Consider the following 17,542-nt stretch of genomic DNA (forward strand, 5'->3'; position numbering starts at 1 on the left):
TAGGAAAACTGGATAACCATATAGAAAATGATAAATCATGGTCTTTATGTCACAACACACACAAAATAAATTTCACACAGATTGTAGAGCTAAATGTGAAAAGTAAAATAACAAAGTTTGTAGAAAATGGCATAGGATAAAATGTGAACAACCTAAAAATTTTTTTAACTGGACATTAAAAAAACTGATAATAAAGGAGAAGATATACAAAAGGGCTGATATTAACATTTTTCTCATCAAACACCGCTATTAGGAAAAAGTAAGTCACAGTGTGGGAGAAGATATTTTTAATCCATACATCCAACAATTAAGTTTTATCCAGAATATATAAAAAACCCTTTCAGATCAAAAAAAAAAAAAAGATGAACAACCTAATAGAGAAAAACGGGCAAAATGTGAGCTACCATTTCACAAAAGAAGGTACTCACTATACACAATATGTTTATTGTTTCACAATAAACATATGAAAAGGTACTCAACCTCATTAGTCTACAGGGAAATAAAGATTAAATCCACAACATAATACTACTGCATGTCCACCAGATTGACTAGATTTAAAAGGATCAACAATATCAAATGTTGTTAACTGGAATTCTCACAGTGTTGATAAATGGAAAATGAATGACTTTCACTGGAAAACTCCTCAGCAGTATTTACTGGAGCTGTACATACAGATACCCACAACCCAGCGTTGCTACCCTTAAGTCAACAGAAATGCATATATATATATGTATGGAACCACACCACATGTACAAGAATGTTCATAGTAATTTTATAAACACTCAAATGTCCATCAGCAGTAGAATAGATATATATGCATATTGTGACATATTCACAGAACTGAATGTTTTATAGTAATGAAAATAAACAAATTGCTGCTACATACCACATGGTTAAGTTTCACAAACATAATCTTGAGTGGAAGAAGATAGACACAAAAGGATACAAAAGGTATGATTACATTTATACATATAGTTATATAAAGTTCAAAAAACAGGTAAAGTAACCTATAATGCTAGAGGTCTGGACAGTGGTTCTATATGTCAAGGGGAGTGAGTACTGGTCTGAAGGGGGCACAGGGATGCTTCTGCAGTGGTAGTCATGTTTGTTGTTGTTTTTGTTGTTGTTGTTCTCATTGTTTAAGAGAGAGGGGAAAAGTTGAAGAAAGAGAAGGAGAAAAACATTGATGTCTTGGCTGCCTTCCATTTGTGCCCTGACTGGGGACTGAACCTGCAACCCAGACATGTGCCCTGACCAGGAATTGAACCTGAGACCTTATGCTTTGTGGGATGATACCCAACCAACCAAGTCACACTGGTCAGGGCTCAAGTTCTATTTCTTGATCTGGATGCCAATTGTGTGAGTGTATTCAGCATGTTATAATTCACTAAGCTGCATGATTAGTGAACGTTTCTATATGTAAGTAACAGTTTAATTAAACGTCTCCAAACAGTACATGTTCATTTTTTTGGACATCTGTGTAGTGTCCTTAAAAGACTAACCATAAACTCAGCTTTTCAGGATGCTGCATTCCTGTAAGTTCTAGAAAACCATGGTTCGACTCTACATTATTGATTACAACCCACAAGCTGGAGGCTCCGGATGCTGAACTCGGGGTGGTGTTTGCATCTGTAATTATCCCTGGTGGTGATGGTATCACACAGTGTACCTAATTTGAAGAAAGAGAGGAGACCCTACCTCTCCAAAGGACCCCATTACATGACTCTCTCCCGAAAGGAACAAACGTGCAGTGTGTTCTGAATTCCGGTAATGACTAAAGACGACTGCTTGGCAATAAATAATAGAATTTTCTCTCTAATGACTTCTTCCAACTGCCTCCCAAGAGAGGCCATTAAGGGACCTAAGGAATTCAAGAAAAATGCTTACAAAGGATTTTTAAAAAGAAAGAAAGAAAGAAGGGTCCATTTGAAGCCATCCTGTGAGCACATACAGGAAACTGGTTAAGAGCAAAGATTTGGGATTAGAATCTTAGAGCTAACACTTATTAATTACATGACCCCTGGCAAGTTACTTAACCTTCTTATTTCTTCATTTTTAAAAAGAAGTTAATGATATTGCCCATTCATAAGAATGTAGAAAGGATTAAGTACGCTTTTAACATAGTACCTGGCACATACAAAACATTCAAGAATTGTAAAGGATGATGATGTGGTGGTGGTGGTGGTGGTGGTGATTTGGGGGATAATGAAGATGATGACAAAAAATGATGATTATGATAATGAAGATAATGATGCCCAGTAGGCCGATCAACCAACAATGAGTTTCAAAGAGCTGGTATTCAGGCACAATGACTGAATCTCCAGAGAAACACTCTAATAGGTGCTAAGAAAGGACCACTAAGAGGGTTGCAGTATCGTTTGGGGAGATAACTTTTGCAGGGCCAGGATATGGAGGGACATGAGTAAGTCCTTATAAACTTGAACCGAGTCTTCTTGCAGCTCATCACACGCAAGATAGAGTGCTGTGTGAGGTCCTCTCAGCCCCTCCACATCTACACGACATACCCTGTCAATACCCCTTTCCTTTTCCCAATTTTAATAAAGTATTTATTTGTGAATTATTAAATGCCAATCTCCCTTAATAACTTGTAAATTCTATGAGGGCAGAGACCAAGTCTCTTGAATTTCACTGTATCTTTAGCTTTTAGAATAGCTCTTAACACAAAGAAAGTCCTCAATAAGTGCTTGTTGAATGAATGGATGAATGAATGAATGACAAAGAGTTTTTTAGTGCACAGTTTGCTATTCCTGCTCTGGTTACTCCTCCAAAGTTCTCATGGGTTTTATGGGTTACTGTGTGTACTGTCTCAACCTCCCTCATCCTTTTGTTTACTGAGCACTTTTCCATGCCAGCCCAGGGCTACGCCCCTGGAGACACGGAGAGAAACAGCATGGCTTCTGTCCTCTTGAAGCACACACTCTAGGAGATGGGAGAAAAAGATACATCAGCAGAGAGTTTTTACAACATGTGATGGGTATAATGGAGGTATGAACAAAAATGGTCTGGGATCCCAGAGGAGGGAACATGTAAGTCTACTGGGGAGTTAGAGGAGGCTTTGAGGAAAAGATGACATGTGAACAGCAAGGTGAGTGAGGAGTAGGAATCTGTCCAGGGGACAAGATGAGCAACAGCATTCCAGTTAGAGAGAAAGGCATGCCAGGCCAGTCTAGGCCTTGGAAACCAAAACTATTTCCTAAATTCAGTATTTCCCTAAGTTGCAAACTGGGATAGAGGCTGTGCTAAGAGGCTAAGTGGGAGAAGAAGGAACACAGGGGGTAAATAGTTAAAGGCTTCTTCAAAGCTTTGTTAAGAAGTGTGAACACCATCTTGGAGGCAGTGAGGAGGCACTGATGACTTTGAGTTGAAGAATGTTATATTCAGATTTGTTTTAGGAATATCAGGCTGAAAGTTACACGATTATTGGACTACAGTCCTGCCCTAAAAATCAGCTCAGTGGCAAGGGTCTTTCTTGCCTTGTTTACATGGGGACTGATAATTCACACTAGAGCCTAGCCTCAAATCTCCAATCCAGGTTGAGTTCTCCCCACCTTTCGGTACACTTGCCATGCAAAAACTTCAGTTCTACCTAATTCCCAAATAGCTTTCTGGGTCCTTCAAGTGCTTGTGTGTCAACCATCTAACATAAACTCTGGTGAACTGTTTCCCAATTCATTGGCTATACCCATTAGCCTTACTGAATCTTGTCCAGTGCCATCACCTGCCCCACGCTGCCCCTAGGTTTCAGACCCCGCCCCAGTCTGGGACCTGAATTAGATCCCAGCTCCATCACACAGCCAGCCCCTGACACCCACCTGCTATATGCTGGACACATCAAGTACAAGCAACTCAGTTTCTGCCTTAACTTGTAACATGACATTGTGTAGACTACTGGAGCATTACATAAGCCACCGTGGTCCACTCCTTACTCTGCACAACTTCCAGAGCTCTGAGGAGCTGCAACTGACATGCTTCACGTAGAAATTGGCACAATAATTCAGTCCACCCCATCAGGATCAGGCAGAAAAAGATCCTGATGATGGGTTGGCAGATAGGAAGACAGAGCTAAAAGTCCAAGAGTGAGCAAGTGTGTATGTAGAGTAGGATTGAATAATGCTGTTTCCCTGGATGAACTTCTTCGGTATATACTCCCAGAATTCAAGGCAGGGAACATCTCCAATTCTGGATTAAAGATATTGCATGTTTAAAATTGCAAAGGCTGTCTTTCTACAATGGACGTAGCAAGTAGTCCCGCATCCAAATTCCCATTTACCGTGTGTAGTAACCTTGAGCAAGTTGCATGACCTCTCATTGTCTCTGTTTTCAATCACCTATAAAATGGCAGTAGTAGTACTTATGTCATGCTGTTATTATGACAATCAATGAATTAATATTTTAATATTAAGTATATATAAATGTTCACCATATGAAGAAATTAATTAATTAATTAATTAACACAATATATTAAAAATAAGTCAGGATGCTCACATCCTTGCCATCCATTCCTATTTCTATCCACAGTTGTTCATCTGGCTCCAAGCTATCCCATAAGGAGATAGCACACGGGAGGAAGAATGAACTCATACTGAGCTGTTGCAATGAATTTCATATTCATTATCTTCTTTAATACTTACGCCAAATTTATGAGATGATAATGATGATTCCTATCTTATACAAGAGACTGACTTATTTGTCATATATTTTATTAATTAAACCAACGTTGTAGCTGAGAATATGGATAAGGGCAGGAAGCTCTAAAGGACCTATGCTTCTAGGACCTCACTTCTTCCCCTACTGTGACCAAGTGATCTTCAGGGATACCAATCACAGTCCCTCTCCTTAAGATACAAAGTCACAAAAATGAGTGACCCAGAACCAGCCTATCTCTCTCTACCCCATTCCCGTGGGTATATGACCCAAGCTGGACCAATCAAAACACTTCCCTGGGATTGTTCAGTTTGAAGTTAAAGGGAAAGGGATAATTTTTTTAAGTTAGAAAACTCACTGAAAGGTTATTCAGTGAAGGTCATTGGCAGCTATCTTTCCTGTCATTTGGAGAAAGTTTATCTCAGTAAGTAAAGCAAGAGTAATGCACAGAAATCCAGATGGACATAAAGGATGAAAGCAGCAAGACACAGTGGCTAGAAGGGAAGGGTCGAAAGGGAAGAGGAGAGAGGGTAGGGAGAGAGAGAGAAAACATTTGAGTCCCAGATCCATATGCACACGAAGCGAAGTCCACCCCTGGGCTTTCTAAATATGGGACTCAATACATTCTCTTTTTCACTTTAGTTTGACTTTATCTCTGCCACTTGCAGTGGAAAAAGTTGTGACTAATTTTGAAGCAAAGAAAGAAAATAATTCTGCCTAGACTGTAAAATTCTTTAGCAGGCTAAAGAAACAGTTTTCATGACTAAGCTGAGGTGGCTGACCAGGAGGGTGGCAGTTGGTATTTAAATGTCACTAAGATGACAGCAGATCAGTTGACTTCAAAACTACTTAACTAGATGTCACCTTTAGGGAAAGACTCTTAATGGTTGCCAGAGGGCTCCTGTCCACATTCTAACCAACTTCTCTAATGACTATTTCTTTATTAAAATCGTGGATAATCCAAAATTAGATATGTGGATTAGTCACTCAGTGACAGAATCCAGATTCATGAATGATTGATAGCTACAGGGGTGGACCCAAACGTACTGGAATAAATATAGTGGGTAATCATGTCAAGTTTTAGGCGTGAGGAGGGCAGCAGACCTCCCAGCAAATCACAGGAATTTTGGCTGGCTACAGGCTTGGTGTGGTCCCAGAGTACAGCTGCCAAAATAGCAAACACAAGACCTGGCAAGCTTAATACAAACACAGTGTCCGGGACAAGCGAGATAATCATTCAGCTTTGTTCCATCCTGATCAGGGCACACCTGGAGTACGAAGTGCTAGAAAACAAGAAATGGCATCCTATAAAGAATGGTTAAAGAAAGGGAGCATTTGTGTCAGAAGGCATAGTAGCTATTTCTCCACTAACATCTCAAGGGCTGCCATATGGCCAAGGGGAAAGCTTATATGCTTGACTCCCAAGGACAGAACCTCAACTATGCGTGAAAGTTGCATGTGAGGAAGATGCTAGCAGCAGAGAAGTACAGCAGAGTCAGCCCCAGCTCAGGCTCTGCAAGGCTGTGGGTGGTCACCTAAAGGAAGCTCAGGTTCTTCTCTCCTCACTCCTCCACTGCCAAGGCAAGAAACAATGCCACTGTGCTGGCTCTGAGGACATTTCCCTGGCCACTGTACTCTGTCCGCAGCAACAGGAAAGGGCAATGAGGTGACCAGGTGTTATAGTACGTGGGGCATTGGAGTCTAGAGGTGGAGGCTGGGAGAGGTGGTGATAGGAGAGCATGCTCATAGAAAAGTGACTACATTTTGCCCACCTTCTCTTTGTGCCTTGTCATCTCATTTGAAAAGAAAAAAATATAAAGTATATACATTCCTGGAATTCAGCCCTTTGTTGGGGGAGGGCCAGTAAAGTTATATATTTTTTAAAATGTTTTCCTAGATTCAATGCAATTCCTATTAAAATACCAATGATGTGTTTCACAGATTTAGAACAAATATTTCAAACCCTTATATGGAACCAAAAACAACCCCGAATACCTTCAGCACTCTTGAGAAAGAAGAATAAAGTAGGAGTGATCACAATACGTGATTGCAAACTATATTACAAGGTCACTGTAATCGAAACAGACTGGTACCGGCATAAGAACAGACACATAGATCAATGGAACAGAATAGAGAGCCCAGAAGTAAACCCAGGTCTCTCTGATCAATTAATATTTGACAAAGGGGGTAGTAGCATAAAATGGAATAAAAATACCCTCTTCAATAAATGGTGTCGGGAGATCTGGACAGGTACATGCAAAAGAAAATGAAGCTAGACTAACAAATTACATGAGAATAATCTCAAGATAGATAAAAGACTTAAATATAAGCTGTGACATCATAAAAGTCCTAGAGGAAAACATAGGCAGTGAAATTTCAGATACCCCACATGGCAATATTTTCACCTATATGTCTCCTAGAGCAAGTGAAATAAAGAAACAAATGAACAAATGGGAATACAACAAACTAAAAAGCTTCTGCATGGCTAAAGAAAACATCAGTAAAATGAAAAGAGAACCAACTATATGGGAAAACACATTTGCCAATGATACCTCAGACAACGGTTTGATCTCCAAAATACAGAAAGAACTCACACAACTCCATTCCAGGAAGACAAACAATCCAATTAAAAAATGGGCAAAGGCTGAACAGACACTTCTTCAAGGAAGACATACAGAGGGCCCATAGACATATGAAAGGATGCTCAACATCACTAACCATCAAAGAGAAGCAAATTAAAAACAAAATGAGATACCACTTTACACCAGTCAGAATGGCCATTATAAACAAATTAACAAACAACGAGTGTTGGAGGGGCTGCAGAGAAATGGGAACACTAGTGCACTGTTGGTGGGAATGCAGGCTGGTGCAGCCGCTGTATAAAACAGTATGGAATTTCCTCAAAAAAACGAAACGTGGAACTGCCTTTTGATCCGGTGATTCCAGGGCTGAAACATCAATTCAAAAGAACCTATGTACCTCAGTGTTCATAGCAGCATTATTTGCAATAACCAAGTGCTGGAAACAGCCTAAGGGCCCATCAGTAAATGAGTAGATCAAGAAACTGTGGTACATTTACACAATGGAATACTATGCAGCAGAAAGAAAGAAGGAACTCCTACCTTTTGCAACAAAACAGAACCACAGGCATGAAAATAAAGAACAAACGGACAGTGACCAGAAGAGAGAGTAGGGAAAGAAAGGGTCTAAGAAGGGAAGATTCTAGACAATGAACACATATAACTGACCCTTGGACATGGACAACAGGGATTGACTAGGGGAGCAGTGAACAACAGGGGGAAAAATTGGGACAACTGTAATAGAACAACAATAAAAAACTGCCCAAGCGATTCTGATTCAGGTTTGGGTACAGTGCAAGTGACCCTACAAAGCACTGATTTCAGGGAAAGTCACTTTATTAACTGGTTTCCAGGTTTGATGGATCAACAGTCTCCTCTGCCCTATTCTCTATGTAATCAGAGCCAGTGTCTGAAACTGGCAGCCCTTTTCCTTTGCTCTTTTGCCTTCTGTCCTCTGCGCTTCACCTCTGAACCATCAATGGTCCGGCTTTCACCAATGGCAATAAGAAAGACACAGTCCTTGATCTATTTCAAAAAGCTTGTACTCTAGCTTGAGGAGGCAGGTGATAAGATCATTTTCAGAGAATGATTAAGTGCTATAAAGAAAATAAAGTCAAGCAAAATAATGGGAAACATAAATTGGTGGCCAGAGGCGCCTCTTCGAAGAGATAACTTCAGAACTGAAACTTAAAAGATAAGGAGTGAGCCATCCAAAGAGCAACCTAGACATGGATAAGAGCACATACAAAGGCCCTGGGGTGGGAATAAGCCTGGTGCATTTAGAAAATTCAAAGAGCAGTACTGCTGTTTTGAGTAGAAGGAGAAGTAAAAAAGGGTGGAGGGGAAAATAAAGAAGGAAAGGGAGGAAAAAAGGAAGAAGGAAGAAAGAGGAAGAACATCAGAAGAGCCTCCTTTGGCACCTGGAATCAACATTTGGTTTTTATGGCCTGCTGCTGAGTCTGCCCACCTTCCCACGTTCCTATCCCCCACGTGCATTGGTTTGTGCTTTGTGCCCTTCCCCATCCTTCCCCTCTCTAGCACAGTCCACAAGATGTACTTGCAAATATCTGAACCACAACCATACATTGGATTTAAGTTATTTCCTATGGAGTTTTGGTGCCTCATCAAATAAACGGATGTGAGTAGGCTCTTGTTTAAGTTTCCCAGAACTTTTCATAGCAGTTATGATTATTCTGTGAAAGTTAGAAGCTTTGTCTAAGCAGAGCTTGCAAAGAACTTTTGGTGATGTCACATAACCCCTGACCCTTCCTGTCTTAGCCTCAACTCCAGAGCAGCAAAGACACCTGGTGAAAATTTCATACTGGTAAGAGCTGGGCAGCTGCATGGAATTCTTTATGTGACATAGTGAGTTCCCTGATACACATATATTCAAACTAAACTACACACTGTTAGAAACAAAAGAGAAGAAATAACACTTTAGCCCTGACTGGTGTCGCTCAGTGGATTGAGCACAGGCCTGTGAAGCAAAGGGTTGCTGGTTCAATTCCCAATGTTAAATCTTACATTGTACGCTAATATAAAGTTATTTGTCGATATACCTCAAACATTATTTTTTTATTGTTGTTCAAGTACAATTGTCTCCATTTAGCCCACACCACTCCCCCTGCCCAACCCATCCCCACCTCCCACCCTTGATTCTATCTCCCTTTGGCTTTGTCCATGCGTCCTTTATACATGTTTCTTGATGACCCTCCCCCTTTTTCCCTTGTTATCCCCTCCTTCCTCCCCTCTGGTACTGTCAGTTTGTTCTTTATTTCAATGTCAATCATTCTATTTTGCTTGCTTGTTTGTTTTATTGATTAGGTTCCACTTATAGGTGAGATCATATGATATTTGTCTTTCACCATCTGGCTTATTTCTCTTAGCATAAAGCTCTCCAGATCCATCCATGCTGTCAAAAAGGGTAGGAGCTCCTTCTTTCTTTCTGCTGTGTAGTGTTCCATTGTGCAAAGGCATCATAGTTTTTTGATCCACTCATTCACTGATGGGCACTTAGGTAGCTTCTAACACTTGGCTATTGTAAATTGTGCTGCTATGAACATTGGGGTGCATAGGTTCTTTTGAATTGGTGTTTCAGGATTCTTAGGGTATAAACCCAGCAGTAGAATTGCTGGGTCAAAAGGCAGGTCCATTTTTAGTTTTCTGAGGAAACTCCATACTGTTTTCCACAGTGGTTGCACCAGTCTGCATTCCCACCGACAGTGTACTAGGTTTCCCTTTTCTCTACAACTTCTCCAACGCTTGCTATTTGTTGATTTTTTTTTTATGATGGCCATTCTGAAGTGGTATCTCATTGTGCTTTTAATTGCATCTCTCTAATGGCTAGTGATGCTGAGCATCCTTTCATATGTCTCTAGGCCTTCTGCATGTCCTCTTTGGAGAAGTGTCTATTCAGGTCCTTTGCCCACTTTTTTAAATTGGGTTGTTTGTTTTCCTGGAGCGGAGCTGTGTGGGTTCTTCCTACATTTTGGAGATCAAACTCTTGCCTGAGGTACCACTGGCAAATATGTTTTCCCATATGGCTGGTTCCCTTTTCATTTTGATAATGTTATATGTAGTCATGCAGAAGCCTGTTATTTTGATGAAGTCACATTTGTTTATTTGTGTCCTTTAAGTCCCTTGATCTAGGGGGCATATTGGTTAAAAAACTGCTGTGTAGAATATCTGAGATTTTCCTGCCTATGTTCTCCTCTAGGACTTTTATGGTGTCACAACTTATATTTAAATTTTTTATCCACCTTGAGTTTTTTTGTGTGTACGGTGTAAGTTGGTAGTTGAGTCTCTTTCTTTCTTTCTTCTTTTGCACGTAGCAGTCCAGTCAAACATTATTTTTAAAAAGGAGGGTAGTAGTGCAAGAAAAGGGGAGAGGTAGGAGTGACTTACAACTAATTACAATATCATCGGCAGCACCTAAAATAAAAACACCAGATAAGAGTTTATTTAAAAGGCCCCATCCAGCTTAATTTTATCAGATTACACCTTTGTACTTTTCAACATATGATTTTACTGGCATGATCATATAACATCTGCATGTAAAAACAAAACAATACTCCAATTAGTTTCTTTTTTCCTATCCTATGTGTTTCTGTTTCCCTGCACACAAAACGAATTGCTAAAGATTGACAAGATTTTCATGTTTCCAAATTAACCCTCTGGTTTATGGGAAAATGCAAAACTGCAGTCTATAAAAAGAAAATATAACTACGGACCCATCACTTCATACTTTGTGTCCCGAGATATGTCAGTTTTTATCTTGATTTGTTGCTTCTGCTGTCCGTCAGTGAAGACACCGTCCAGAAGACTGGAGTAATTGAGTGAATTTATTCTATTCCTAATTCATTTCATTGACTCTGTGTGGAAGACCGGTTAAGAGCACAGATTTAGGAGTAAGATATCTCTGAATTTTTATCTTGACTCCACTGATTATTAGTTGTGCGACCACGGCAAGTTACTAACCTCCCTAAAACTCAATGTTCTCAAATGCAAATAAGAATAATAAACCACCTCAAAGTAGTAGAAGGAATAAGATGTGAGATGAGTAGGAAGCACTTAACACACTGTCTCATCCAGTGCTCACTGCCAAATATTTTTCTATTTCTAAAATAATCATCTCATAACATGTATTTATTTTAGCACCTACTGTGTGACAATTTCTTTTGACATGTATTATTTCTAATTCTCACAGCAACACTGGGGGTGGGGTGTGGGAAGGCACTCTCATTTTAGTTGGGGAAACCGTGGGTCAGAGGGGTGGAGTGGCCTGTTTCGGATTGCAAAGTAATTATGTGACTGAGCAGGAGTTGAAACAGACTCGGCCAATATCAAAGCCTGCACTCTTTCTACCGGGTTGAGGTGGGACACTCTGGGGCACACACTCCTATGGCAGTGTGTGCCCCAGAGTGGGACAAAGAAAGAGAAGGAAAAGCAGCTTTGGAGATCTCCAAACCTCCCAGTTTAGAATAAATCCCCCAATTATGCTTGAAGTTGGAGAAGCTTTTCAATTTCAACTGAACATTCTTTTCCCATCAAGTTCCTTGAAATTTCCCTTTAAAGAGCATCTAGGAAAAGCCACTCTCATTAGCCAGGGTCTGGCTTTATTTTCCTAATAAACAGACCTCTAGTCAGACAAAAGAGCCTCCTCTATTTTCAATCAATTCTTGAACATTTCAGCTGATTCTCTTCTATTTGGCCTGAAATTGTGATCTGGGAATGGCTGGTCCTGCAAATTGTCCTCCCATAAGGACTGCCCCTTGAGGATCCTCAACTTGTTATTTTTAATCACTGTAATCTCCTTTTCAAAGGAGGGCATGGTCAGAAACAGAGCAGGCCTTTCAGAGCTTTCAAAAGCATAATTATTGCAGAGGGACAGGGATGAGGGAGGAGGGGGCAGAGTAGAAAGAAGTGGTGGGAGAGAGAAGGAAGTCAATGTAGTACTAACAGCTTGGAAAAGGCTGAATAGTAATCTCAATGGGATCCTGGCTATGGAGAAGAAACCCCATGTTTCAATGTATATGTTTTTAACAGTGACCATTTTATACCAGGCTAGATTGTCTAAAGGGTATACTGGGGTGGGGAGCATGGAGAGCAGAAGCTATTTGGAGATGAACTGGAATACTGGGGACAAAGATTTGAGGAAGGAAAACAAGCCAAGGATTGATTCTAAGGATTGTGAGGGGCACAAATTCAGGAAAAGAGTTAAAAAAAAAAGCAAATAGAACACCAGAGGAATTTTAATTTCCACTGCTCTAAGTCAATACTCCAAGCAGGATACTTTTCACACAAGTATTCTGAGAAAGTATAAGCCAACAGAAAAATGTCAAACTAGGTCAGCACCCCCATCTTCCCAACTTTGAGCGGCGGAATCAGGTTTGCTCATCACAGAAGGCCGAAGTATGGCTCCCGCAAGATCTTGCAAGACCTTTTAGCCAGCAGAAAGGAGAAAGGATGATTGCCTACCTAGTGGTTTGAGTGGGGGCTTCACAGTCCAAAAGGCTAACATTATAGGTTGGAATTACTGTAAGCTGAAAGTCTAGTGCTCCCCTAGCTCCAGTTCCGGCTTCCAGGCCACCGACACCTCACCTACCCAGCCATGGAATCTTTCCGTCCCTGTGAATAGCTGAGGTATCCCTCCCAGAGCCCGGCGCCCGCTGCTGCCAGTGCTCAGCCAAGCTGGGAGGATTCAAGCGAGAGAGCCAGCGAGTCTGGGAAGAGATGCTGGGTAGGACCCTGGGCCTGGGCCCCAAGCTGGTCTAACTACCTAAAATAGTCTTCCCCTTCTTGAATTAGGAACAATCTTAGGCAAGACTCCTACCATGGAGAAATCATTCATTTATTCAGTTCATTCTTGAGGGCCCTGAAAACCACCATTCACTGGTAGATTGGACAGGTGGAGTACTGAGAAAGCCTTTAAACACACACACACACACACACACACCCAAACAAAACAAATTTGACAAAGTACATCCCTCCATTATTAAACTAATAAAGGCTGCATATCCGACTCAAGAGAACACGTGTCCAGACCTCGGGCACACTCTACTTTGCAAAGTCAATTACTCCTGACAACCACACAGAGGGAGGATAAACAGCTAGTATTTTCACACTGGAAAATGGACTCGGAGAAAGCAAGAATCTGCACAAGGTCTTACAGCTACGGAACTCAAGTCGATCTGCCTGCAGAGCCACATCTTCCTCTGCCCCGCGGAGCTGGGGCAGTTTCCTAAGAGAACACAGATCCTCCGTGGGGGGGGGGGGGGNGAGAACACAGATCCTCCGGGGGGGGGGGGGGGGGGAGCGCTAAAGAGGCCATTGCAGTTATGTCCGCTTCCCTCCGGTCCACCGAGAGCAGAGGCTGTCTCTCAGCTTGGCGGAGATGCTGTGGCCACACGTCGGTTCGGCTACTTGAGCCGCGCGCCCACCCTGCCAGCTGCTTCCTGCGCTGGGTCGCCAGTCCTCCGCCGAAGGTCTTTCTCCTCCCAGCGAAGTCCAGACGATCCCGCCGACCCGCGTGCCCAAGCGCTGAGCGCCTCCCGGTGCTGAGGGCGCCTGCAAGCAGGCTCCGGGTAGCCCAGGTGGAGACAGTCGGGGGCAAGGACGGGAGAAACAGCCGAAGCGTTCTGAAAAGGGTGGCCCGCGGTTTTTGTCGTCTGTGTGGGCGCTCGGCCCGCTGACACGGCCCCAAACTTTCTCTACGGTTGCTCCCACAGCTTCTACCTGTGATGCTCTAGGAACCGGGAAGGTGGNGCCACATCTTCCTCTGCCCCGCGGAGCTGGGGCAGTTTCCTAAGAGAACACAGATCCTCCGTGGGGGGGGGGGGGGGGAGCGCTAAAGAGGCCATTGCAGTTATGTCCGCTTCCCTCCGGTCCACCGAGAGCAGAGGCTGTCTCTCAGCTTGGCGGAGATGCTGTGGCCACACGTCGGTTCGGCTACTTGAGCCGCGCGCCCACCCTGCCAGCTGCTTCCTGCGCTGGGTCGCCAGTCCTCCGCCGAAGGTCTTTCTCCTCCCAGCGAAGTCCAGACGATCCCGCCGACCCGCGTGCCCAAGCGCTGAGCGCCTCCCGGAGCTGAGGGCGCCTGCAAGCAGGCTCCGGGTAGCCCAGGTGGAGACAGTCGGGGGCAAGGACGGGAGAAACAGCCGAAGCGTTCTGAGAAGGGTGGCCCGCGGTTTTTGTCGTCTGTGTGGGCGCTCGGCCCGCTGACACGGCCCCAAACTTTCTCTACGGTTGCTCCCACAGCTTCCACCTGTGATGCTCTAGGAACCGGGAAGGTGGGGTGGAAGGATGGCGGCTGCGAACCCATTTGCCCCCCCAGATGCCCCAACATCCCACTTTTCCCTGCTTGGTACCATAGTTGACCCATGGAGGAGCAGGCGGGAGTGCAGGGAGACGCACCCTCGCCACTCCTCGCCAGCGGGGCCACAGGTGAAGCCAGGCAGGCTTCCTTCCCTGCCTCAGGTCATGTTTTCCAGCTGGAGAAGGCAGCTGCTGCATGGGGGGGAAAGATGTCTGGAGAGATGACCGGCTCAGGAGAGAGGAGGTGGGCCGTGGGGATGGAGTCGGGGGTCGTCAGGTCTGCACCGGTCGCGCTACGAGTCCTGCCCGGGAAGCGCTCACCTGCTTGGACATCCCCTTCCCGCGCTCCCGAAAGCCCGCTCGCATCTGGGGAGCTTAGGCGCCACATCCCTGGGGCACGGAGCCTCCGGGTTTCCGGAGCCAAGGCCACCCGGCCTCCAGGGAGCAGGCCTCAGGAATTCGGGCTTCCCTTTCCGTCTTCACCGGGTTCCCCTTTGCTCCCCGAGACTACCGAGACTACCCAGAGATCTTTGAAGGCCCGTTCCAGTTTCGCCCGGAGCCTAGTTTAGAAAACCCAGGGTCTTTCCCCTGGCCTGGGACAGAAAGTATCAATGGTAGTTCTTTCCAGAGACCCTTCCGAGAAGCTCCAGGCTCTTCCTCCTTCCTCCCCGTGTGCAGTTAAGGGGGGAGCTTAAAGTCCCTTCTCCTAAAGGGATCTGTCGGGGAAGCTGGAGTGACCGTCCCGCCGGGGGTCACTCGGAGACAAGCCGAAATGTTCTCCTTCAGGAATGGCTGTGGGGAAAGCTGGAGTTCACCACCTTGACTGGGACCCGACTGGGAGAACCTAGGGTCCCCTCCCCTCCAGAGACGGATCTGGAGAGAGGCGGGTCTCCTCCGCTCTCCGGGAGCAGGCGGGCTCCCTCCCAGACAGGTCGGTGACGCGTCGCTTTGCTTTAGCACACACCCGGAATCGCGAGTCGGAGATGCGGGCTGCTTGCCTGGCTGCGGGCCCCACGACGACCCCAGAACTGGCTTGGGAAGGGGCTCGCAGCTAGAAGGGCTGAGGGCAGCCGGAGCATTAGGGCCCTTGCCCGCTGCGCCGGCACTGTGCGCCCGGACGCTGTGCGCCTTCCTCCCGCACCGCGCGTCCAGCGCCCCCCGGGGGCCGGGTCCCGCGACCCCAACGCCACGCCGGGGCACTTACCGCGGTAGCTGTTTCCGGGCTTGTAGAAGTCGGGGTCTCCCTCCACTCGGAGGCTGAACTCGGTGTAGCCCTCGCGCCGCGTGCCTTGAGCCCGCAGGATGCGGCTGCAGTAGCCCTCCGACTTGGGCACTTTGTCCAGGGTCTCGTCGGAGAAGGCCAGCGCCGCGGCCAGGGGCAGCGCCAGGGCCAGCAGCACTGGACTCCTGCTCAGCCTCGGGGTCGCCGGGGACAGCCTCATCCTCGCGGGCCCCCAACTTTGTGCCGCTGCCGCCGGCCCTCTCAGCACGAGACTCCTGCCCGAAGGGGTCCCCGCGGAAGCGAGACCTGGCGGAGCCCGGGCGGGAAGCGGGAGCTCAGAGCGGAGAGACCTTGCCTGCCTCCGTTTGGCGGCTGTGCGGCGCGGAGCGGCGCTGAGCGAGTGAGCAGCGCGAGGAAGGGAGGGCGGTGGCGAAGGAAGAGGGAGGGCTGATTTTGCCCAGATCCCCGAGCGCAGCGCTGTTTTGTTTCCGAGCTGGCGATTAGCGGACCGGCGGTGTTTATTTTGCGATGCTGATTTCCAGGGTCTGGTGAGGAAGTCACAAGACACAAGGACACTGTGGACTCTGTCCCACCACCAAGGAGCCGGCTCCCCCAAACCCCGCTATGCTCTGGATTATGTGGAAGAGGGTACTGGAAGGAGGGAAAGACAGAACTAACTTTTGTTGCACACCTACTCTGTGCCTAGCTGTATGCTGGGCAGTTGACTTAGGGCCTCTGCTCACCTTCACACTTACTGCACACAATAAACACGGCATTACTTTCACGCATGGTACAGACGAGCAAACTGAAGCCTCAGCCAAACTGTCAAGGCGGGGTCAGAGGCCATGACTGTCTCTCCTTCTTCCCCTGCGGCTGTTGCAACAAGTCAGACTGGAGGACGAGAAATGGAGAGAACAACCCATCCATTGGGTCCTGCAGGCAGAACGCCTATGGCCTGTCATACTTTTGGAGATTCCTGCAGTATTTTCTTTAAAATCAGAAGAAAATTAGGTCTGATAAAAGGCTTCACTATATAATATCAATATACTTGTATTTATACCTATACAAGTATAGGATATTTTACTACTGTTTTATGAAGAAAGGAATTCACAGAGACAAAAGTGTCTGATGTCCACAAAAGTCCTCATGTAGCCTTGGAAAGGAATTTTGAAAGGTTCTGAGAAAAGCCTGAGTTTTCTTGGCTTAGATTTTAGTTCAGGTTCCCCCGCCCCCTGTGACAGACCCTAGGAGAGGAGCTGAGCCTGAGGCATCACTAGGCAGGGCCTCAGGCATCAACCTCCAGGCCACCCAGGAGAAAGGCCAAGTGAAGAAACTTCTCCCAGTGTTTCCCTGGGGACAGACCTGGATCAAACCTCAATTCTGCCACTCAGCCACTGTAAGTCTTAGGAGAGCTTTAATCTCTCCAAGCTTCAGTGTCACACTCTGGAGAAGGTGTTGGGGTGTGCCAGTGCGCCAACACACTCTACCTCTAGGGACTGCTAGAATCAAATGAAATGACCCATATGAAACACTTGGGCTGGTCTCCAGTGACCACTGTCCCCCACCATCCCTTCAATGGGTAGGTCTTGGCTGACCCTGTGGACCAAGCCTAGAAGGCCTTAGGCCTCTGCCTCTGCTTGTCATGCTCGTGCCTCCCTAGCTGCTTTCGGAAGCTTCGATGACCCAGCTCCCCCTTCCCCTGAGCAGTCAACACACCTCAAGAGCCTACACTTAAAAAGCCATCTCTGTTGCTTTCTGGGTC

The 17,542-nt window shown here is 45.5% G+C and overlaps 1 protein-coding gene across 1 annotated transcript in view; it reads right to left on the bottom strand.

Moving 5' to 3' along the window:
* SPON1 (spondin 1) overlaps positions 1–16,236 on the bottom strand; it is a 270,328-nt gene extending 254,092 nt beyond the window's left edge. Inside the window, exon 1 of the mRNA XM_037050019.1 lies at positions 15,763–16,236. Coding sequence (XP_036905914.1) covers positions 15,763–16,000 — 238 coding nt within the window. The 5' untranslated portion in view covers positions 16,001–16,236. The remainder of the gene's footprint in view (positions 1–15,762) is intronic.
* Between the last annotated feature and the right edge of the window lie 1,306 nt (positions 16,237–17,542).

The sequence above is a fragment of the Sturnira hondurensis genome, unplaced genomic scaffold (assembly GCF_014824575.4).
Source record: "Sturnira hondurensis isolate 20B ecotype Veracruz unplaced genomic scaffold, ASM1482457v3 Scaffold0006505, whole genome shotgun sequence".
In the NCBI taxonomy this organism is placed as follows: domain Eukaryota; kingdom Metazoa; phylum Chordata; class Mammalia; order Chiroptera; family Phyllostomidae; genus Sturnira; species Sturnira hondurensis.